This window comes from Globicephala melas, chromosome 1 (genome assembly GCF_963455315.2).
Source record: "Globicephala melas chromosome 1, mGloMel1.2, whole genome shotgun sequence".
Taxonomy (NCBI): Eukaryota; Metazoa; Chordata; class Mammalia; order Artiodactyla; family Delphinidae; genus Globicephala; species Globicephala melas.
The window spans coordinates 45675086-45699770 of NC_083314.1; the positions used below are offsets into that span (position 1 = coordinate 45675086).

Genomic DNA, 24685 nt, shown 5'->3' on the forward strand with positions numbered 1-24685 from the left:
CTGTGGCAGTCCCGTACCTCTCCTCGTGTGCCCCCCAACAATGGTGCCTTGCCTCTCTGTCAGGTCCAGACCTCTTCCAAGTGTATCCTCAGCTGCCACACTCCAGCCTCTTCAGGCTGTCTCCCTGCAGTCAACCCTTGGTCCTCTCCCTGGGTCTGACCTCCAAAGCCAGAGCTTCAGGATCTAGCCCCTGTCCATACCAGCAGATGAGCATCTCAGGCTGGGGAACGTAGGGTGGTGGTACCAACCATCTGTGCAGGTCTCTGTCTGTTTTGCCTTCTGCAAACTGGTTGCTGCACTTTCCTCTGAGTCTCCAAAGCATCCCCTCTGTCCAGGCTGATCTCTCCACTGGTGAGGGGACTTCCCAGGGTGGGGGAACGTCTCCTTCTTCACAGCTCCCTCCCTGGGGCACAAGTCCCATCGTGATTCCTTTCTCTCTTTTTTTTTTTTCTTTTTTCTTTCATCCCACCTGTTTACGTTGAGGTTTTCTTGCCCTTTCGGAAGTCTGAGTTCTGCCAGCATTCAGTAGATGTTCTGTGTGAGTCGTTCCACTTGTAGATGTGTTTTTGATGTATTTGTGGCAGAAGGTAAGCTCCACGTCCTACTCCTCCTTCATCTTGATTCCTCCCTGATTATTTTTTTATTGTTTTTTCTAATCTCTATTTATTTCCTCTCTGATCTTTATTATCTCCTTCCTTCTGTTGACTTTAGGTTTTGTTTGTTCTTTTTCTAATTCTTTTAGGTGGTGGGTTAGGTTGTTTATTTGAGACTTTCCTTGTTTCTTAAAGAAGGCCTGTATCACTATGAACTTCCCTCTAAGAGCTGCTTTTGCTACATCCTATGTTATTTGTATGGTTGTGTTTTCATTGTCATTTACCTCAAAGTATTTTATTTTTTATTTTTGGCTGTGTCAGGTCTTAGTTGAGGCACGCGGGATCTTTATTTCAGCAAACGGGCTTCTCTCTAGTTGTGGCACGTGGTCTTCTCTCTAGTTGTGGCATGTGGGTTTTCTCTCTGTAGTTATGACACTCAGGCTCCAAAATGTGTGGGCTGTGTAGTTGTGGCACATAGGCTCTCTAGTTGAGGCCCGTGGGCTCAGTAGTTGTGGCACCCAGCTTAGTTGCCCCACAGCATTTGGGATCTTAGTTCCCTGACCAGGAGTTGAACCCACGTCCCCTGCATTGGAAGGCAGATTCTTTACCACTGGACCACTGGGGAAATGCATCAAAGTATTTTTTAATTTTTCTTTCATCATTGTCCCATTGGTTTTGTAGTAGCATGTGGTTTAGTCTCCATGTAATTATTTTTTCCCATTTCTTTTCTTGTGATTGTTTTCTAGTTTCATGCTGTTGTGGTCAGTAAAGATGCTTGAAATAATTTTTATACTCTTAAATTTGCTGAGGCTTGTTTTGTGGCCTAGTATGTGGTCAATCTTAAGAGAATGTTCCATGTGCACTTGAAAAGAATGTGTATTCTGCTTTTTTGGGGTGTAATGTCCTGAAAATATCAATTAAGTCTAACTGTTCTATTGTATTATTTAGGATCTCTGTTGCCTTATTGATTTTCTGTCTCAAAGATCTTTTCATTGATGTGAGTGGGGTGTTAAAGTCTCCTACTATTATTGTATTCCCATCAGTTTCTCCCTTTATGTCTGTTAGTGTTTGTTTTATGTATTTGGGTGCTATATTGGGTGCATATGTGTTGATAAGTGTAATAACCTCTCCTCGTATTGATCCTTTTATCATTATATGGTGTCTTTCTTCATCTTTCTTTATAGCCTTTGTTTTGAAGTCTGTTTTGCCTGATAAAAGAGTATTACGACCCCTGCTTTCTTGTCATTTCTGTTTAAATGAAATATCTTTTTCCATCTGCTCATTTTCAATCTATGTGTGTCCTTTGCTCTAAAGTGGGTCTCTTGTAGACAGCATATTTTAGGCCCTTGTTTTTCTAATCTAATCTGCCACTCTGTCTCTTGATTGGAGCATTTGATCCATTGACATTTAAGGTAATTATTGATAGATATGTATTTATTGCCATTTTATTTTATTTTCACCAAAAATTTTATTTTATTTTTCTTTTTAACATCTTTATTGGAGTATAATTGCTTTACAATGGTATGTTAGTTTCAGCTTCACAACAAAATGAGTCAGTTACATATATACATATGTTCCCATATCTCTTCCCGCTTGCATCTCCCTCCCTCCCACCCTCCCTATCCCACCCCTCCAGGCGGTCACAAAGCACCAAGCTGATCTCCCTGTGCTATGCGGCTGCTTCCCACTAGCTATCTACCTTACGTTTGGTAGTGTATATATGTCCATGCCTCTCTCTCGCTTTGTCACAGCTCACCCTTCCCACTCCCCATATCCTCAAGTCCGTTCTCTAGTAAGTCTGTGTCTTTATTCCTGTTTCACCCCTAGGTTTTTCATGACATTTTTTTTCTTAAATTCCATATATATGTGTTAGCATACGGTATTTGTCTCTCTCTTTCTGACTTACTTCACTCTGTATGACAGACTCTAGGTCTATCCACCTCACTACAAATAGCTCAATTTTGTTTCTTTTTATGGCTGAGTAATATTCCATTGTATATATGTGCCACATCTTCTTTATCCATTCATCTGATGATGGACACTTAGGTTGTTTCCATCTCTGGGCTATTGTAAATAGAGCTGCAATGAACATTTTGGTACATGACTCTTTTTGAATTATGGTTTTCTCAGGGTATATGCCCAGTAGTGGGATTGCTGGGTCATATGGTAGTTCTATTTGTAGTTTTTTAAGGAACCTCCATACTGTTCTCCACAGTGGCTGTATCAATTTACATTCCCACCAACAGTGTAAGAGGGTTCCCTTTTCTCCACACCCTCTCCAGCATTTATTGTTTGTAGATTTTTTGATGATGGCCATTCTGACTGGTGTGAGATGATATCTCATTGTAGTTTTGATTTGCATTTCTCTAAAGATTAGTGATGTTGAGCATTCTTTCATGTGTTTGTTGGCACTCTGTATATCTTCTTTGGAGAAATGTCTATTTAGGTCTTCTGCCCATTTTTGGATTGGGTTGTTTGTTTTTTTGTTATTGAGCTGCATGAGCTGCTTATAAATTTTGGAGATTAATCCTTTGTCAGTTGCTTCATTTGCAAATATTTTCTCCCATTCTGAGGGTTGTCTTTTGGTCTTCTTTATGGTTTCCTTTGCTGTGCAAAAGCTTTTAAGTTTCATTAGGTCCCACTTGTTTACTTTTGTTTTTATTTCCATTTCTCTAGGAGGTGGGTCAAAAAGGACCTTGCTGTGATTTATGTCATACAGTGTCCTGCCTATGTTTTCCTCTAAGAGTTTGATAGTTTCTGGCCTTACATTTAGGTCTTTAATCCATTTTGAGCTTATTTTTGTGTATGGTGTTAGGGAGTGATCTAATCTCATACTTTTACATGTCCCTGTCCAGTTTTCCCAGCACCACTTATTGAAGAGGCTGTCCTTTCTCCACTGTACATTCCTGCCTCCTTTGTCAAAGATAAGGTGACCATATGTGCGTGAGTTTATCTCTGGGCTTTCTATCCTGTTCCATTGATCTGTATTTCTGTTTTTGTGCCAGTACCATACTGTCTTGATTACTGTAGCTTTGTAGTATAGTCTGAAGTCGGGAAGCCTGATTCCTCCAGCTCCGTTTTTCGTTCTCAAGATTGCTTTGGCTATTTGGGGTCTTTCGTGTTTCCATACAAACTGTGAAATTTTTTGTTCTAGTTCTGTGAAAAATGCCAGTGGTAGTTTGATAGGGATTGCATTGAATCTGTAGATTGCTTTGGGTAGTAGAGTCATTTTCACAATGTTGATTCTTCCAATCCAAGAACATGGTATATCTCTCCATCTGTTGGTATCATCTTTAATTTCTTTCATCAGGGTCTTATAATTTTCTGCATACGAGTCTTTTGTCTCCTTAGGTAGGTTTATTCCTAGATATTTTATTCTTTTTGTTGCAACGGTAAATGGGAGTGTTTTCTTGATTTCACTTTCAGATTTTTCATCCTTAGTGTATAGGAATGCCAGAGATTTCTGTGCATTAATTTTGTATCCTGCTACTGTACCAAATTCATTGATTAGCTCTAGTAGTTTTCTGGTAGCATCTTTAGGATTCTCTATGTATAGTATCATGTCATCTGCAAACAGTGACAGCTTTACCTCTTCTTTTCCGATTTGGATTCCTTTTATTTCCTTTTCTTCTCTGATTGCTGTGGCTAAAACTTCCAAAACTATGTTGAATAAGAGTGGTGAGAGTGGGCAACCTTGTCTTGTTCCTGATCTTAGTGGAAATGCTTTCAGTTTTTCACCATTGAGGACGATGTTGGCTGTGGGTTTGTCATATATGGCCTTTATTATGTTGAGGAAAGTTCCCTCTATGCCTACTTTCTGCAGGGTTTTTATCATAAATGGGTGTTGAATTTTGTCAAAAGCTTTCTCTGCATCTGTTGAGATGATCATATGGTTTTTCTTCTTCAATCTGTTAATATGGTGTATCACGTTGATTGAAATGCATATATTGAAGAATCCTTGCATTCCTGGAATAAACCCCACTTGATCATGGTGTACAATCCGTTTAATGTGCTGTTGGATTCTGTTTGCTAGTATTTTGTTGAGGATTTTTGCATCTATGTTCATCAGTGATATTGGCCTGTAGTTTTCTTTCTTTGTGACATCCTTGTCTGGTTTTGGTATCAGGTGATGGTGGCCTCGTAGAATGAGTTGGGGAGTGTTCCTCCCTCTGCTATATTTTGGAAGAGTTTGAGAAGGATAGGTGATAGCTCTTCTCTAAATGTTTGATAGAATTTGCCTGTAAAGCCATCTGGTCCTGGGGTTTTGCTTGTTGGAAGATTTTTAATCACAGTTTCAATTTCATTGCTTGTGATTGGTCTGTTCATATTTTCTCTTTCTTCCTGATTCAGTCTTGGCACGTTGTGCATTTCTAAGAATTTGTTCATTTCTTCCAGGTTGTCCATTTTATTGGCATAGAGTTGCTTGTAGTAATCTCTCATGATCTTTTGTATTTCTGCAGTGTCAGTTGTTACTTCTTTTTCATTTCTGATTCTATTGATTTGAGTCTTCTCCCTTTTTTTCTTGATGAGCCTGGCTAATGGTTTATCAATTTTGTTTATCCTTTCAAAGAACCAGCTTTTAGTTTTATTGATCTTTGCTATCGTTTCCTTCATTTCTTTTTCATTTATTTCTTATCTGATTTTTATGATTTCTTTCCTTCTGCTAACTTTGGGGTTTTTTTGTTCTTCTTTCTCTAATTGCTTTAGGTGCAAGGTTAGGTTGTTTATTCGAGATGTTTCCTGTTTCTTAAGGTAGGATTGTATTGCTATAAACTTCCCTCTTAGAACTGCTTTTGCTGCATCCCATAGATTTTGAGTCGTCGTGTCTCCATTGTCATTTGTTTCTAGGTATTTTTTGATTTCCTCTTTGATTTCTTCAGTGATCACTTCGTTATTAAGTAGTGTATTGTTTAGCCTCCATGTGTTTGTATTTTTTACAGATCTTTTCCTGTAATTGATATCTGGTCTCATAGCGTCGTGGTCGGAAAAGATACTTGATACAATTTCAATTTTCTTAAGTTTACCAAGGCTTGATTTGTGACCCAAGATATGATCTCTCCTGGAGAATGTTCCATGAGCACTTGAGAAAAAAGTGTATTCTGTTGTTTTTGGATGGAATGTCCTATAAATATCAATTAAGTCCATCTTGTTTAATGCATCATTTAAAGCTTGTGTTTCCTTATTTATTTTCATTTTGGATGATCTGTCCATTGGTGAAAGTGGGGTGTTAAAGTCCCCTACTATGAATGTGTTACTGTAGATTTACCCTTTTATGGCTGTCAGTATTTGCCTTATGTATTGAGGTGCTCCTATGTTGGGTGCATAAATATTTACAATTGTTATATCTTCTTCTTGGATCGATCCCTTGATCATTATGTAGTGTCCTTCTTTGTCTCTTCTAATAGTCTTTGTTTTAAAGTCTATTTTGTCTGATATGAGAATTGCTACTCCAGCTTTCTTTTGGTTTCCATTTGCATGAAATACCTTTTTCCAACCCCTTAGTTTCAGTCTGTATGTGTCTCTAGGTCTGAAGTGGGTCTCTTGTAGACAGCAAATATATGCGTCTTGTTTTTGTATCCATTCAGCCAATCTGTGTCTTTTGGTGGGAGCATTTAGTCCATTTACATTTAAGGTAATTATCAATATGTATGTTCCTATTCCCATTTTCTTAATTGTATGGGTTCATTATTGTAGGTCTTTTCCTTCTTTTGTGTTTCTTGCCTAGAGAAGTTCCTTTAGCAGTTGTTGTAGAGCTGGTTTGGTGGTACTGAACTGTCTCAGCTTTTGCTTGTCTGTAAAGGTTTTAATTTCTCCATCAAATCTGAATGAGATCCTTGCTGGGTAGAGTAATCTTGGTTGCAGGTTTTTCTCCTTCAACACTTTCAATATGTCCTGCCACTCCCTTCTGGCTTGCAGAGTTTCTGCTGAAAGATCAGCTGTTAATCTTATGGGGATTCCCTTGTGTGTTATTTGTTGTTTTTCCCTTGCTGCTTTTAATATGTTTTCTTTGTATTTAATTTTTGACAGTTTGATTAATATGTCTTGGCGTATTTCTCCTTGGATTTATCCTGTATGGGACTCTGTGTGCTTCCTGGACTTGATTAACTATTTCCTTTCCCATATTAGGGAAGTTTTCAACTATAATCTCTTCAAATATTTTCTCAGTCCCTTTCTTTTTCTCCTCTTCTTCTGGAACCCCTATAATTCGAAAGTTGGTACGTTTAATGTTGTCCCAGAGGTCTCTGAGACTGTCCTCAGTTCTTTTCATTCTTTTTTCTGCTCTGCAGTAGTTATTTCCACTATTTTATCTTCCAGGTCACTTATCCGTTCTTCTGCCTTAGTTATTCTGCTATTGATCCCATCTAGAGTATTTTTCATTTCATTTATTGTGTTGTTCATCATTGTTTGTTTCATCTTTAGTTCTTCTAGGTCCTTGTTAACTGATTCTTGCATTATGTCTATTCTATTTCCAAGATTTTGAATCATCTTTACTATCATTATTCTGAATTCTTTTTCAGGTAGACTGCCTATTTCCTCTTCATTTGTTAGGTCTGGTGGTTTTTTATCTTGCTCCTTCATCTGCTGTGTGTTTTTCTGTCTTTTCATTTTGCTTATCTTACTGTGTTTGGGGTCTCCTTTTTGCAGGCTGAAGGTTCGTAGGTCCTGTTGTTTTTTGTGTCTGTCCCCAGTGGCTAAGGTTGGTTCAGTGGGTTGTGTAGGCTTCCTGGTGGAGGGTACTAGTGCCTGTGTTCTGGTGGATGTGGCTGGATCTTGTCTTTCTGGTGGGCAGGTCCACGTCTGGTGGTGTGTTTTGGGGTGTCTGTAGACTTATTATGATTTTGGGCAGCCTCTCTGCTAATGGGTGGGGTTGTGTTCCTGTCTTGCTAGTTGTTTGGCATAGGATGTCCAGCACTGTAGCTTGCTGGTCATTGAGTGAAGCTGGGTGCTGGCGTTGAGATGGAGATCTCTGGGAGATTTTCGCCGTTTGATATTATGTGCAGCTGGGAGGCCTCTTGTGGACCAGTGTCCTGAAGTTGGCTCTCCCACCTCAGAGGCACAGCACTAACTCCTGGCTGCAGCACCAAGAGCCTTTCATCCACACCGCTCCTTAATTTGGGATGATTCGTTGTCTATTCATGTATTCCACAGATGCAGGGTACATCAAGTTGATTGTGGAGCTTTAATCTGCTGCTTCTGAGGCTGCTGGGAGAGATTTCCCTTTCTCTTCTTTGTTCTCACAGCTCCCAGGGGCTCAGCTTTGGATTTGGCCCTGCCTGTGCGTGTAGGTTGCCGGAGGGCATCTGTTCTTTGCTCAGACAGGACGGGGTTAAAGGAGCTGCTGATTCGGAGGCTCTGGCTCACTCAGGCCAGGGGTAGGGAGGGTCACGGAGTGCGGGGCTGCCCCGCGGCGGCAGAGGCCAGCGTGACGTTGCTAGCCTGAGGCGCGCCATGCGTTCTCCGGGGGAGTTGTCCCTGGATCCCGGGACCCTGGCAGTGGCGGGCTGCACAGGCTCCCTGGAAGGGGGTGTGGATAGTGACCAGTGTTCGCACACAGGCTTCTTGGTGGCGGCAGCAGCGGCCTTAGCATCTCATGTCTGTCTCTGGGCTCCGCACTTTTAGCCGCGGCTCGCGCCCGTCTCTGGAGCTCTCTTAAGCAGCGTTCTTAATCCCCTCTCCTCGTGCACCAGGAAACAAAGAGGTAAGAAAAATTCTCTTGCGTCTTCGGCAGATCCAGACTTTTCCCCGGACTCCCTCCCAGCTAGGCTAGCCGCGGTGCACTAACGCCCTGCAGGCTGTGTTCACGCCGCCAACAGTCCTCCTCCTCAGGCTGTGTTAACGCCGCCGTCAGTCCTCTCCTGGCTCTCTCCGCTTTGCCCTCCGCACCCGTTGCTGTGCTCTCCTCCGCGGCTCCGAAGGTCCCCCACTCCGCCACCCGCAGTCTCCGCATCCGAAGCTCCCCCACTCCGCCACCTGCAGTCTCCGCCCGTGAAGGGGCTTCCTAGTGTGTGGACACTTTTCCTCCTTCACAGCTCCCTCCCGCTGGTGCAGGACCCCTCCCTATCCTTTTGTCTCTGTTTATTTTTTTCTTTTGCCCTAACCAGGTACGTGGGGGTTCCTTGCCTTTTGGGAGGTCTGAGGTCTTCTGCCAGCGTTCAGTAGGTGTTCTGTAGGAGTTGTTCCACGCGTAGATGTATTTCTGGTGTATCTGTGGGGAGGAAGGTGATCTCCGAGTCTTACTCTTCCGCCATCTTCCCGGAAATCTCCTATTGCCATTTTAAACCTTGTTTTCCTGTTGATTTTATATTTCTTCTTTGTCCCTTTCTCTTTCTTTCCATTTTTCCTTTTGTGGTCTGATGATTTTCTTTTGTTTTATGAATCTGTTGTATGTGATAGATTCATAAAATCTGGTGTTGGTTTTTGTGTATCTATTGTATGTTTTTAAGTTGTGGTTACCCTGTTTTTCAAGTATATTAACCCCTTCCTATATCTGCTTGCTTTAGACTGGTAGTCATGTAGGCTCAAATACATTCTAGAAAAAATAAATCTACATCTTCTTACTCTCCTCCCCCACATTTTATGATTTTGATGTCCTCTTTTACATCTTCATCCTTTTGCTGTTCGTTGTGGTTATCATTGCTTTCACAGAAAATTTTTTTTTAATTGTGATTTTTAAAAATCTGTGTATTGGCTTATTTAAATGATTTACTTTCCATTTATGATTTTTTTCCGTAAAGATTCTAACTTTTTTTCTATTTAGAGAAGACCTTTCAATGTTTCCTTTAGGATAGGTTTACTATTGCTATATTCCTTTAGTTTTTGCTTGTCCAGGAAATTCTTTCTCTGATTTTAAATTTGATAATTTTGCTGGACAGAGTATCCTACATTTCACATTTTTCCCTTTTAGGACTTTGAATGTATCTTGCCACTCCCTTCTGACCTGCAACATTTCTGTAGAGAAAGCAACTGATATATAGCCTTATGGGGGTTTCCCTTCTAATTAACTCTTTTTCTCTTGCTGCCTTTAGAATCTTCTTTAACTTTTGCCATTTTTATTATAATATGTCTTGGTGTAGGTCTGTTTGAGTTTATCTTGTTTGGGACCCTCTGTGCTTCTTGTACCTGGATATCTGTTCCCTTTGTTAGGTTTGGGAAGTTTTCAGCCATAATTTCTTCAAAGACATCTTCAATCCTGTTTTCTCTCTCTTCTGGGATCCCTACTAAGTGTACATTGGCATGCTTTATTTATTCTTATATTGCTTTCTTATATTGCTTTCATTTTATTTTTCATGTGGCTTTCTGTTGTTCTGACTGGGTGATTTCCATTATTCTATCTTCCAGATCACTTATTTGTTCTTCTGCATTTTTTCTGCTATTCATTGCCTTTAGCTCAGCTTTTGTCTCAGTGAATGAGTTCTCTAATTTTTCTTGGTTCCTTTTTATAGTTTCTAGTAATAGTAATCTGCATTTCTATCAATAGTCCTTCTTATCTCCTTTTTGAACTCGATGTCTATTAGACTGAAGAGGCCTGTTTCATTGTTTGTTCTTTCAGGGGAATTCTCTTGATCTTAATAATTGGGAGTGGTTCCTCTGCTTCCTCATTTTACTTATACTTCTCTTGCTCTATGAGTTTAGGAGAAACAATTATCTATGTGGTCTTGGAGGGCTCTTTTTATGTGGGAGCATCCCTGTATAGCCTGTGTGGGTTTAATATTTTTTGGTGTGAGGGCTGTTTTTAGTGTGGATGCCTGTTGCCTCTTTCCTGTGTATGCTGGCTGTTATCCCCTTGATAGGAGGTGTGACTGGTGTTGTGGTGACCAGAGCCTGCACTGGATATTGATCGGGGCCTCCTCTTTTGCTCTGTGGTTGTTACTTCCCTGTCAGGGGCTGGGTCTGTTCCCTAGCTGTTGGAGTAGAAGCCCCCAGATCCGTTTCTGAGCTGCAGTGTGAGGTAGGTGGGATTGGAGCGTTCCCACAGGGAGAGGAGCCACTGAGTATTCCTCTACCAGAGCTGTTCACCAGTGAGTGTGCTCTGTTGTGTCACCTGTCACCCATTGTGTGGGCTCACAAAGTATACTGCCCTCAGCCCCATCTCAACCTTGGGAATGCTGGCAGTCAGCCCTGGTGTCCCTCAGGTGTTGTCTTCACAAGGCCACCAGCACAGATCCACTAAAGCCGGGTCCCAGGACTGCAGTAGTTGCACACCTGGACCTGCTGTGGGAGCTATGGAGGCAGCTCAAACCCAGGCCCAGCCCAGCCCCCATGTGCACGCGCCCGCAAAGCCCACAGCTGCTAAGGCCAGACCCAGCCCAGCATGGGAGCACCTATGGTCTACTCAGATGTCCTGCAGATGCTGAATTTACAAAGCCCGCAGCGAGGGTGTAAATACACGGCTCACACGGCTGCAGGGAGAGATTGCAACCCTGCATCCAAGTCACGCGGCCCCTGGGGCTCCGCTGTGGTTTCAGGCCTGTTTCTGTGCGTGGGCAGCTCACTGGTGTCTGCTCCTGGGGCCTGCCGAGGTGGTGGTTGGTGCAGGTGCCAGCCTAGGCGGTGGCTGGGACCCCTGAGCCCGGCCAGGTGGGAGCCTGAGGCGGCAGCTGGGTTGCAGGAATCTGCTGAGTGTGGAGCCCCTGAGGCTGTGGCTGGTGTGCAGTGTCCCAGAGTCTGTGGGGGCAGAGGCTGGCATGTGGAGAAAGGGGCTGCCATGGCACCCTTCCCTTTGTGCCCCACTTGACAATGGCTCTTCAGTTCTGTGGCAGGTCTGGGCTTCTGCAGACACCCCCGGCTGTAGCCATACCACACTCCAGCCCCTTCAGGCTTTCTCTGAACGTCCAACAGTAGTCCTCTCCCTAGGTCTGTCCTCTAAACTCTGAGTATCAGCACTCGGCCCCTGCCTGTACCAGCGGGCACATGTCTCAGGCTGGGGCGCGCAGGGTAGCGGTACAGCAGTCTGTGTGGATCTCTCTCCTGCCTGCCACAAACTGGTTGTTGCACTCTCCTCTGCGCCTCTGAAGCTGCCTTTCTGTCCCAGCTGATCTGAGGGGGCTTCCCAGGGTGCAGGAACCTTTCCTCTTTTCAGCTCCCTCCCAGGGGCATAGGTCCCGTCCCACTTCCTCTTTTTTTTCCCGCTTCGTCCTACCTGGTTACGTAGAGCTCTTTCTTGTCCTTTCAGGTGTTTGAGGTCTTCTGCCAGTGTTCAGTAGGTGTTCTGTGAGAATTGTTCCATTTGTAGATGTATTTTTGATGTATTTGTGGGAGGAGGTGAGTTCCACGTTCTTCACTGCTGCCATCTTGATTGGAGCCTATACTATTCTTATTCCATTTTATTAACTAGATTTCCAAAATAATATTATATAACATGTAACCCTAGAGTGATTTTTTGCCAAAATCAGTCTTTATTACTAGAAGAAATAACCTTACACTTTTTCCTATTCTTCTAAGCTAGATTAATGCAATCTAGAAACAAAGTTGAAGGTTCTTCTCCCTTCTCCCTCAAACTTAGGGTAGCCTAGCATAAATGAGCCCTAAGCAGCCAGACACTGCTTTCTCTTCTTTGGGCCCCACCATAGTTTGCCTTGATGTCAAATTAAAATGTACCCTTTCCACAGCTGAGAGAATGTGTGGGGACTCCTCCCGCTTGCCCTCCTTCCCCCTGACAAACCCCACCTAAGAACTATCTTAAACTTCCCTAGTCAGGTAATCCTACCTAATTAGGGTATATGTATACACACCCTCCTCTACCTCGCTGAATGCCTGTATTTTCCTTCAGTTTTTCTGGTTTTATAATAAGTCCATCTTCCCGTTCTTCTTTGACTAATTAACTCTTATTATCTTTTATATCACAGTTAAGTATCACTTTCTGAAGGAAGCCCTCAAATCTCCATATTCTTTCCTAACACCATGACATGTGTCACAGAGTTTTCTATTATGTGATTATTCCTAAACGTTGTTTTCCCCAGCTGGACTATAAGATTCAGAAGGGCAGGTCACATGTTTGTTTTCACCTCATTTTATCCCTAGCACAGTGTCTGCCACACGGTGGACACTCGGGAGATCTTTACCAACTGACGGCAGTCTGAGAATGCAGCATGTGGGTGTCGACGCTAATATTTAAGCACTTTCTTGTAGGAACCCTAAATAAAATGCCTCTAGTGGTTTTATTTTATATTCATTACAAGAAGTTTAAACTGCTTTTCATCTTTCCAGTGGATTTGATGATTATATCTTAGAATTCATAGATCTCCAATAATGAAATAGAAGTTTTGTAAACTGGTTTTGTGTTTATGAAAATATTGTATTTGATCAATCACATTGATATCCATGAATCATTCAAAGTTTTGTATTATCTGCATTTTCATGGTTTACTGAGTGGGAATTTCATTTTTCAAAGAATATTATCTTAAAATACAGCAATGTCATGTGCTGTTTAAAATGTATTCTAGTTATAAAGACGCAGTTGTAGAGAATGGACTTGAGGACACTGGGAGGGGAAATGTAAGGTGAGACAAAGTGAGAGAGTGGCATTGACATGTATACACTACCAAATGTAAAATCGATAGCTAGTGGGAAGCAGCTGCATAGCACAGGGAGATCAGCTCGGTGCTTTGTGACCACCTAGAGGGGTGGGATAGGGAGGGTGGAAGGGAGATGCAAGAGGGAGGGGATATGGGGATATATGTATACATATAGTTGATTCACTTTGTTATACAGCAGAAACTAACAACATCGTAAAGCAGTTATACTCCAATAAAGATGTTTAAAATAAATAATTAAAATAAATAAAATGTATTCTATTTAATATGTTCTCATGTGCAGGCTTTCCTGAACTTAAATATTTAATAAATCTGAGACATAATACAAATTTATATGCATTTTCATAGTATTATTGTTTAGTATATTTCTTGGCACTTACTAATACCCATTGAAGGCAGTCTTATTAGTTATTAGAGTCATTCTGCATTAACATGATTTTCTTTAACTTTTATTATCAAAACCAGTATGGTTTTGAGAATGTGATAGTACATGTTTTGTGGGGAAAGTAGCATGAAGTTTGTTTCTTTCATATACAGATCCTGAGATGGAAAATGAAGAACAACCATCCTCTGAAAATGATTCTCAGAATCAGAGTGCTGAACAGATTGCATCAAGTTCTCAGGAGGTTGATTTGGTTGGTCAGGAGTCTCCTGAGGAAAGTTCTCTAAACTCTCACCCAGAATCTTTGTCTCCAGCAGATACGGACAATGCTGCAAGCATTTCTCCTTCTGAACAGAATTCTAATCCCACGGAAAACCATGAGACTACAAGTCTTGATGGTGAATGTACAGATTTAGATAACCAACTTCAAGAACAATCAGAAACTGAGGAGGATTCCAATCCTAATGTTAGCTGGGGTAAAAAGGTCCAACCTATAGACTCCATATTAGCAGACTGGAATGAAGATATAGAAGCATTTGAAATGATGGAGAAGGATGAGCTCTGACTCACTAAAGTCTACCTGGTGGTAGGTATTTCAAAAGAAAAGGTAAACTGTGGATAATAGATACCCTAATACTAAGCAGGCTCTCTCATGGGAGGCTCTGAGTATGGTGATGAACAACCACGTTCTGACTGGGAGAGTTAGTTATCATAGGAATCTGGAACATGCTGTGTTAGAACTGACCTTGTTTATAACTGTCCCATCAAAAATGCAAACTCACAGTTTCCCCCTCAGGTGACAGCATTGCACCATCCTGCTGCATCTCAGGCCAGGAAAAGATTATTGGGCGTTTCTAGGAACCAGATTTCTGCACTCTCTAGATGGTAGATAAGAAACAAATTCGGTTAACTGTGAGGTGGGGAATACGAATTTGTACAACTTTCTAATTGAAGGAAGCTCTCGGTTTTCTTGGTTCTGGGGTTAGAGGCTCTTTGGGGAAAACACATAGGAGTATTTTGGGCATTCTGGTTATGCTGCCTTCACAGAAACACTCAAAAGTGACCTAAGTGGTTATGAAGCAAATACATTCATGGTGAAAACAGTCTTTGCTAATCATTTTCACTTGCTTCATTGTGTAACATGATCAAGATGACTTGATTTTTTTTCCCCTCTTTAACAGTGTCCTTTTCATTTAAACCAAAGGTGAAGCCAGTGTACTTTCTCAGTGAGTTCTCTGCATAAAGACTAATCATTGGGACCAGGTAAAAAGGTCATATATCGTGGAAATTGGTTACTTAATACTTTTGAAAAATGGAGCAAGGGAGAAACTATAATGTTGCAATATGAACTTGCCATTGGGCCTTCCGTAAGGAAAGCTGTGACTACTCTGAAATGGAACTTAAAGTTAATATCTTTGTAGGGTAAATTATAAATCTTTTCCAGTTCATTTCATTGGAGGTGATTACCTCTAGCCATCAGCCTTACTCCATCCCATGTTTAGAATGCATTTTGAGCCACAAGGCCTATGTTGCCAATAGCTGAATACATTTTGTTCCATTTTTCTATCTTAGGGAGCCATGATAAAACTGTGGTAGTGATCTAAAAATTCTGGAGTAACTACTATTTTCCTCCTTTGAAACTAGTTTCTAAAGTTGCACCTAAGGAGTCTGTCACATTTTCTGTTGAATCATGGTTTTTTTAAGTTTGCTTTTTGTTTAAACAAATATTCCTTTTGATATGGACTTGAAAATTAGTCTACAGTAACCTGTGTAAAACACACAGTAGCAACTAACATATAGCCATATAGCTTAATGAGAATTTTTTTTCCTTTGCCTGAGTGTGTGTGTGTGTGTGTGTGTGTGTGGCAGTCTGGTGCTGGCCACATTTAAGTTTTAAAAACTTTGTTGTTGATATCTGTAGACAGCCCTGTAATTGAAATCATGGCTTTACTCATTTTATTTATTTTTTTAAACTTACCTGAACCAGTTCTAAAGGAATATTTGAGACTTAATTTCTTTTTTCTGTACCATGACATTGTATAACAACCCTTTTTCTTAAAACATAGTTTTTGAGGTACTGATGAACTTAAACTGTATATGGAGCTGTTAAAAGAACAGCAGTGCTGTATTGTAGTTGTGTATATTCATGTACAGTATGTCTTAGATCCCAGGTAAACATGTTATTTTATAAGGGGATAAATAGCTGCTTTCAAAAATTCCAGCTAAACTTAATTGGGTCAGTGAGTAATAAACCTAATAGAGAATTCACTTTGAGGGGGGGAAAAAAGAGTAGTATACCAGACCTTTATTGGCCCTTAATTAAACCTGACACCAAAATGGATATTTTTAGTCTCTCTGCATGTGAAATTTGGTGTAAGAAGATAGAACTATAATACATATAGTATACAGAAGGATAGACATAGTGCTTTGTTCATCTTAGTTTCAAAGCTGCCAAAATAGCTGAAGCTTAATTACTTGACTTGCCTTGAGTTATAGGACTGGGGCTTGGAGAAAAGGAGATGTTCCTTTTAAGACTTGGATTACAGAAGCCTTATATACATTGATTTGATTTTCTTTTTGTATCTCAGAGCCATTGTTGTCTAAATCTAAATTTTCTAAGTTATCAAAGCAACATAATTTTATTTCCAGCAGAGATCTTGTGGCATACAAGGAAAAGCCAGCTTACTGCCACTTACCCTTTCTTTGGCCATTAGGGGGAGTTGTTGCAATTCATTGTGGTTTAGAAGCAAATTGCTGGCTTGTTTAGAAAAATGAATCCTTAAAAAAAAAGAAAGGAAAAAAATTTAACAAATTATACTTAATACCCAGAAGGAATTATATGTGATTTTTCCCTAGCTAGGAAAAGAAGGTATAGTGTTCAGCTTCAAAACTCCAACATTGTCATTGACTCGCCATTCTTAATTGACATACTGCCACAAAGTTTTTTATTTCATTAAAAAATTTCAACATCATTAGGCATTTTTAAAAATGTTTTGTTTTTAAATCTTTTATAGCATTTTATTTACTTCCTAAAGGTTCAGGGGATTCTATGTAACCCTGAATTTTAGAAACATCTGGTCTACCTCAGTTAGATGTTGACTGCATAGAGATAGAGCTGAAGTGATCACCACAGCCATAAGATTGATTGACTAAGAAGGATTTATACAGTGTTTACAAACCCGGAATCAAGTAAGGATTTTATCTGAAAGTTAAAAGTTAGATATTAGAGAAAGTATTTAATTCAGGTATTTTCAAGTTTTAAAACTTCACTTGTTTACCTACTAAAAATAGTTATAGTTTTTTCTGCTTAGGAAGGTCCATTAAAATGATATACCCTAATTTGCAGTGCTTTTCCCATAAAGTTTTAGATGTGAAAGAATTGTAATTTACCAGATATGTTTGGGATGGGATATTTTGTTGGGTAGGTTTTCTTTTTAACTTTTAATAGGCTTCCAACAAGAATACAGTTGTTTCAGAACAATTTTTTTTTAACATTATACTTTTCCCTTTTTCTTCACAGTGTTAAGAGGGTAAAATAAAAAATTGTGCACTCTGTGATTTTAACTTCTCTAATATGCTCTCGAGATTTTTTAAATTTAAATTACCATCTCACAGCCCTTATAATAGTAAAACCAGCATTTGTTCCCTCACCAAACCCCATGCCAAATTCATCATAAAGAAAGCTCAGCGTCAGTAATTCAAATAGTGCTTATAATTGTAGAGGCGGGGGTGGGGGCATTTAATAAATATTCCAACCGGTCGTTTTATGCACAAGGCTTCAGTCAGAACATAGAAAAAAATAACATTCTGTGAATGAAATATTGTATGTTCAGATTTTATAAAAGACATTTTTAAAAGCCCAATTTACAGCCGTATATTTTCTTATGATGTAATTTATGAAAAAGATGTCTGTACTAACAGGTGCTGTAACACTACTGTTGTTGGATTTTATTGTTTGGTGATAAATGTATACAATATTTCTAAGGGAAACTATGTACTGTGATGTAAAAGTCTGGGCAAAATGTATATAATCCTTGTATATAATTGTGTATTTGATTATAATGACTGATTGTAAAGATTAATAAAATATGTAAATATCCTGGTCTAGTTTTAATTTTAATTTTTAGCATCATTTTGCATATCTTTATACTTTGATATCTTTACATTTTTTTCACCACTGTCTTCCCTTTAATTTTCATTTTACCCTACGAGAGTAAATTTGGGGGACAACTTAGAGTATAGACATGCAAACATATGTTGAACAGTTCCACAACTCAACTAGGACCCTCAGAGTGGAGTTAGTAATTCACAGTGTCAATATTGGTAACGTGTTTATTTTTTGAGTTTACTAATATTTAATAAAATCACTTGTCCTTTTAATATTGTCATCAAGAGTAATACTGACCTCTCTTGTTAATTCCAGTGAGACCATTTCATTTAGCAGCCACTTTCAGATACTGTGATACTATGCTTTTCATCTGTACTGTTTCAGGGTTTCTGAACACAGATATCTTGAAAGATCTGATAATAATCACTATTATTTATTGATAATTGTTTTAAGATCAGCAAGCTGAGAGTTGAACAAGTTCTAAGCATCTTACGTGAAGTCCGACATTTTGTGCCTGGGCAATGGAACAGGAGCCCTGGTTTATTTCCAGAGCCTATGCTCCTTCCGGTGTGCCACCCTCTCCCTTCCTTTCTCAGCCCTTCTCACCCCTCCTTCCATCCCCATTTCAGTTTCTGCTCACCTTTTGCTCAGCCACTACCTTCCCACCTGACCACTTTCTCCCCACCTGGGATTGAAGTTTAGAAATGTTAGCATCCATTCTCAGGTTCTCTGGGCATTAATTCCAGTTTCAGCGTGCCTCCATTCCTCTAGGACAAAGCACCGCTATTTCAGGAAGAGTTAAAGGATCCAGGAGTATCTCTTGGAAGATTTCAAAGGGGAGGTTGCTTCTCTTTTCTGGGTAAAGCAAGCTTTAAGAGGTCTGTCTACTAAGAGAAGCTAAGTAATTTAAGGGTTGAAACGAGTAAGTGTCAGCATCTACCTGCTAGGAAGGCTTATACGTCTCAAAGCCTTGCTCTTAACTTAGCCTAATAAGCCTGGAGGTCTATAGTTTCTATCCATCCTTTACAGTGAAGTAGTCAATGGGAGGCCACTGATTGATAGAACCCTGGTGATTCTCTTAATCCATAAAAGAATGCACTCATCATCCCAGATGATAGTGGGAGAAATAACTTTAGAAGTCCTATGGTGTTAGAGCGCATTTCTATCCTTGTTTCAGTCTCAGCTGTCTAAGAAGTGGTACTGTCTTAAGAAATAGCAGCAGCAGGTAATAACGAAAAAATACTTTGGATGTAATAGTAGGATGGGGTTTCTTAAAAGATTGAAAACCTTCCTCACAGGTTAAGGGAGAGAACCAAAGTCATTAAATAGAGGAAGAAGAACTTAACACCAAGGGACTGGCTGCTACCCTCCCACCACCATCACCACCACCACGCTGGTGTTGGGAGTTGTGCAGCAACTGGAGGCACATCCTACACAAGAAGCCCCTACTTTATCTTTTCCCAATTTCTGGGAAAAGCCATTGACCTTGGGTCAAGAGGCAGTCTGACAAACACTGCCAGCTAGCTTGTCCTAAACCTTTCCCCACTCTCCCATCCAGCTTCCTCCACTGTAGAGTAGATGAAGTTCTCAAGGCAGTCCTAGACAGCTGCTACCTTTAGAAGGACTAATCTGTTCATTAGTCCTTTATTACGTGAGGTCTTAAGCTAAGAGAATTCCAGCCCCAATTGTCTTATTACATTAATATTAATAATAAAATATGTAAATATTTTTAAGCCCTGTGATCTCAGTCTCTAATCATTACTTTCAACTCAGTCTTGTCCACTCACTTGGATAGTTCTTCAGGACCTCCAATCTACTGATTCTTCCAGTTTCTCAGAATCCATCACCCCTCCCCATGACCTCACTTCCCAATTTACCCACCATTAATGTCTCTTCTTCTTTTGAACAAACTTGGCAAAACTTTAAATCTTATTAAACCCAACTACTCACTGATTTTCACCTAAACGTAAGTAGCTGTTGGAACTGGATGAAATCACACCACCAGTGCTGACTGGCCTGACTTTAAATCATGAACACAAATCTCAAATGAGATTCAATACTTCCTGCAATTCCAACCACATTTCTCTAGCTAATTTATTTTCCCACTCTGAGACTACAGTTTCACACCACCTTTCTTTTCAAATATCCTATGCTCCTCCCGTCACTCACGTGATGACCTCACCACATACATTTCATTGAGAAAATAGATGCAGATGAGAATGACTTCAGCTTCCACCAACTTCTCTACCTACTGAATCCACATGACTTTATTTGCATTTATTTTGATGGAAATTTCCCTACACATATTCTAGGACAATCATCCACTTTTTCTACTTTGATAATTGGAGAGCAGGAACCCCCAGACTCGAACTAGAGGTACTGAAAAATAGAAGAATCAGGCCGCTAGACTCGAACACAAAGGTGAAGGAATTCCCACCCACCCCCGCCTTACTATTCCCTCCCATATGTGTATTCTAATACTGAAGGGAACATTAAATTATCTCCATCACTGGGAGTTGTGAAAATAAATATCGGACACCATACATACACAGGGATGCCTCAAGATCCAGAAATCTAATTCTCCCCCAAACCTACAAAACACAGATTTACATTCCTTTCTGAGAAACTGGGCAATAAAATATTCACCAAAATTTTATTTAACAAGCTCTTTTCCATATACTTTTCATTAGTTTATGCTTATTTTTGTTTTATTTTTACTGCTAACAGAAGTATTAAGTTCGTTCAATCTTTTTAGAAATCAACTCAGCAGTATACATTAAAGCCTTAAAATGGTTTATTTCCTTTTAACTCAGTTTACCTATTACTAGGAATCTAAGGAAATAGAGGGACAGATACAGATTTCCATCCTAATATTGTGAATAAGAGTAAAAATTTGGATATAATATAGATGTCTATGGAGTAAATATTAAGAACAGTAGGGCCCATCAATAAAAATAATGTGCATTCATTAAAACAATGTTTATAAAAAGTTTTTTAATATGTAAGAGCATGCTCTTCAATTTGGATTAATTGAGCAAAGATTTATTGCCCTTCCTATTCACCATGCACTGAACTAAGCTCTGGGAAGAAGGTGATGTTCAACACAGTTCCAAGTCTTGTTCTCATGTATTTTACAGTCGAATCCAAAAGGCAGACATGGAACAAGTAATTACAAATGTGATGAGGGTTGTGGTTTTTTTTGTTTGTTTTTTTGTTTTTTGTAGTACATGGGCCTCTCACTGTTGTGGCCTCTCCCGCTGCGGAGCACAGGCTCCGGACGCGCAGGCTCAGCAGCCATGGCTCACGGGCCCAGCCACTCCGCAGCATGTGGGATCTTCCCGGACGGGGGCACGAACCTGTGTCCCCTGCATCGGCAGGCAGACTCTCAACCACTGTGCCACCAGGGAAGCCCATGATAAGGGTTTTAAAAGGGGATGACACTGATGCTATGGGAGCATATAAAGTGGGGACCTAGTCTGGTTGCTGTCATGGAAAAGTTGTCTGAAAAGTGAAATTTAAGCTGAGATCTCAAATAAGAGGAGAGACAGAAGGAACAACTAGTTCAAAGCCTTGTGTTATGGGTTGAATCATGTACCCCAAAATCTTATGTTGAAGTTCTAATCCCAAATACGTCAGTCTGTGACTGTATTTGGACACAGGATCTTTAAGGAGGTAATTAAGGTTAAATGAGGTAATTAGAGTGTCTGGTGTCCTCATAAGACGGGGAGATTGGGACACAGATACGCATGAGGACAGACCATGTGAAGACATGAAGAAAACAGCCATCTATAAGCCAAGAAGAAAGGCCCTGGAAGAAATGAACCCTACCGACACCTTGGTCTTGGACTTCTAGCCTCCAGAATTGTGAGAAAATAATGTCTGTTGTTAAGCCACCCAGTGTACTTTTGTTACAGCAGCACTAGAAAACGAATATACCCCAAGACAAGAGAGGGTATGGTGTGTTGGTGGAAATTATAAGGAGCCCAGCATGGCTGGAAGGGAGAAAATGGGAAGGAAAGCCTGGAGCTGGGCTATGTTGATTCTGAGGATTTGAGATGCTGTAGCTCCAAAGATAAGGATTGTGTGTCTTTCCAAAGACCAACATCTTTCAGGATGTAGTAAAGATTTTAGGCTTTGCTCTAAGGGTAATGAGAAAGGGTTTTAAACCCTTCACTGAAGGGTTTTAAACTAGTCAGTGGCATGATGAAATATAATGCTAAATGAATAAAAATTTAGACCTGTATGTAAAGTATGACCTCAGCTCTGTTCTATATATAAAAAGAGACTCATTTATTCAACAGAAATTTACTGAGCACCTCCCGTGTCCCAGTCATTATTATAGGGCCTGGGGTTTGCAGCAGTGGGCTAAACATAATAAAGAAGATAGAAAACAAAGTAGTAAGTAAATATGATAATGAGCTCATGAAGAAAAAGAACTTACAGTGAGAGGATAGTGATGGATATCAGCATAGCAAACAATTCTCCTTTAAATAACCAAAATATTAATAATGGTTATCTCTGGATTATAGGCAATTTCTGTTTATTTATAACTAGCTGTGTTTGGATAAATTTCCAAAATGAACATTATGGTCTTAAAAATAAAAACAGTCTAGGTCAAAGGAGTTGAAAGACTTATATGCTGAGAACTATAGAATATTAATAAAGGAAACTGAATATGATTCAAAGATGTGGAAAGATATCTCATGCTCTTGGATTGGAAGTGTTAATATTGTTAAAATGGCCATATTACCCAAAGCAATCTACACATTTAATGCAATCTCTATCAAATTACCCATGACATTTTTCACAGAACTAGAACAAATAGTCCTAAAATTTATATGAAATGATAAAAGACCCAGAATTGGCAAAGAAATCCTGAGGAAAAAGAACAACGCTGGAGGCATAACCTTCCCAGACTTCAGACAATACTACAAAGCTACAGTAATCAAAACCGCATGGTATCGGCACAAAAACAGACAAGGATCAATGTAATAGAATAGACAGCCCAGAAATAAACCACTCACCTATGGTCAATTAATATTCAACAAAGAAGGCAAGAGTATACAGTGGAGAAAAGACAGTCCATCACTAGCAAGCAGTGTTAGGAAAGTTGGACAGCTGTATGTAAATCAATGAAGTTAGAATACACCCTCACACCATACAAAAAATAAACTCAAAATGGCTTAAGGACTTAAAGACATGACACCATAAAACTAGAAGAGAACATAGGCAAAATATAAACTTACATAAATTGTACCAATTAATTCTTAAGTCAGTCTCCCAAGGCAATAAAAGCAAAAGTAAACAAATGGGATCTAATCAAACTTACAAGCTTTTGTACAGTAAAGGAAACCACAAACAAAATGAAAAGACAACCTACAGAATGGGAAAAAATTTTCAAATGATGCAACCAAAAAGGGATTAATTTCCAAAATGTGCAAACAGCTCATACAGCTCAATAACAAGACGTGGAAGAGAAGATGGCCAAAGAGTAAGATGCGGAGATCACCTTCCTCCCCACAGATACATCAGAAATATATCTACACGTGGAACTGCTCCTACAGAACACCTACTGAACGCTGGCAGAAGACCTCAGACCTCCCAAAAGGCAAGAAACTCCCCACGCACCTGGGTAGGAGAAAAGAAAAAAGAAAAAACAGAGACAAAAGAATAGGGATGGGACCTGTACAAGTGGGAGGGAGCTGTGAAGGAGGAAAGGTTTCCACACACTAGGAAGCCCCTTTGCGGGCAGAGACTGTAGGTGGCGGAGGGGGAGCTTTGGAGCTGGGGAGAAGAGTGCAGCAACAGGGGTGTGGAGGGCAAAGCACAGAGATTCCCGCACGGAGGATTGGTGCCGACCAGCACTCACCAGCCCGAGAGCTTTGCTCACCCGCCAGGGTGGGCGGGGGCTGGGAGCTGAGACTCCGGCTTCGCTCGGATCAAAGGGAGAGGACTGGGGTTGGAAGCGTGAACAGAGCCTGAAGGGGGCTAGTGCGCCACGGCTAGCCGGGAGGGAGTCCGGGGAAAAGTCTGGACCTGCCGAAGAGGCAAGAGACTTTTTCTTCCCTCTTTGTTTCCTGGTGCACGAGGAGAGGGGATTAAGAGCACTGCTTAAAGGAGCTCCAGAGACGGGAGCGAGCCGCAGCTATAAGCTCGGACCCCAGAGACGGGCATGAGATGCTAAGGCTGCTGCTGCTGCCAACAAGAAGGCTGTGTGCGAGCACAGGTCACTATCCACACCTCCCCTCCAGGGAGCTTGAACAGCCCGCCACTGCCAGGGTCCTGTGATCCAGGGACAACTTCCCTGGGAGAACACATGGCACTCCTCAGGCTGGTGCAACGTCACGCTGGCCTCTGTGGCTGAAGGCTCACCCCGCACTCCGTACCTCTCCCTGCCCCCGCCTGAGTGAGCCAGAGCCCCTGAATCAGCAGCTCCTTTAACCCCATCCTGTCTGAGTGAAGAACAGACGTCCTCAGGTGACCTACACGCAGAGGTGAGGCCACATCCAAAGCTGAACCCCGGGAGCTATGCGAACAAAGAGAAAGGGAAATCACTCCCAGCAGCCTCAGAAGCAGCGGATTAAAGCTCCACAATCAACGTGATGTACCCTGCATCTGTGGAATACATGAATAGACAACAAATCATCCCAAATTGAGGAGGTGGACTTTGTGAGCAAGATATATTATTTTTTCCCCTTTCCCTCTTTTTGTGAGTGTGTATGTGTATGCTTCTGTGTGAGATTTTGTCTGTATAGCTTTGCTTTCACCATTTGTCCTATGATTCGGTCTGTCCGTTTTTTTTACTTTGAAAATATTTTCATAATAATCATTTTTTATTTTAATAATGTTATTTTATTTTATCCTACTTTATTTGATTTTATTTTACTTTATCCTCTTTCTTTCTTTCTATTATTCCTCCTTTTTATTCTGAGCTGTGTGGATGAAAGGCTCTTGGTGCTCCAGCCAGGAGTCAGTGCTGTGCCTCTGAGGTGGGAGAGCCAACTTCAGGACACTGTTCAACAGGAGACCTTCCAGCTCCACATAATATCAAATGGTGAAAATCTCCCAG

At 40.6% G+C, this 24685-nt stretch overlaps 1 protein-coding gene across 6 annotated transcripts in view; it reads left to right on the top strand.

Annotated features, from left to right (window-relative positions):
• Positions 1-17811, top strand: part of EDEM3 (ER degradation enhancing alpha-mannosidase like protein 3) — a 96595-nt gene extending 78784 nt beyond the window's left edge. For 5 of the 6 annotated variants that reach the window (XM_060295384.1, XM_060295394.1, XM_060295398.1 and 2 more), the window contains one exon: positions 13664-17810. In XM_060295384.1, coding sequence (XP_060151367.1) covers positions 13664-14073 — 410 coding nt within the window. In that variant the 3' untranslated portion in view covers positions 14074-17810. Of the gene's footprint in view, positions 1-13663 lie in introns of all 6 variants that reach the window. The other variant, XM_060295386.2, reaches the window with a different exon arrangement.
• Positions 17812-24685: the final 6874 nt, after the last annotated feature.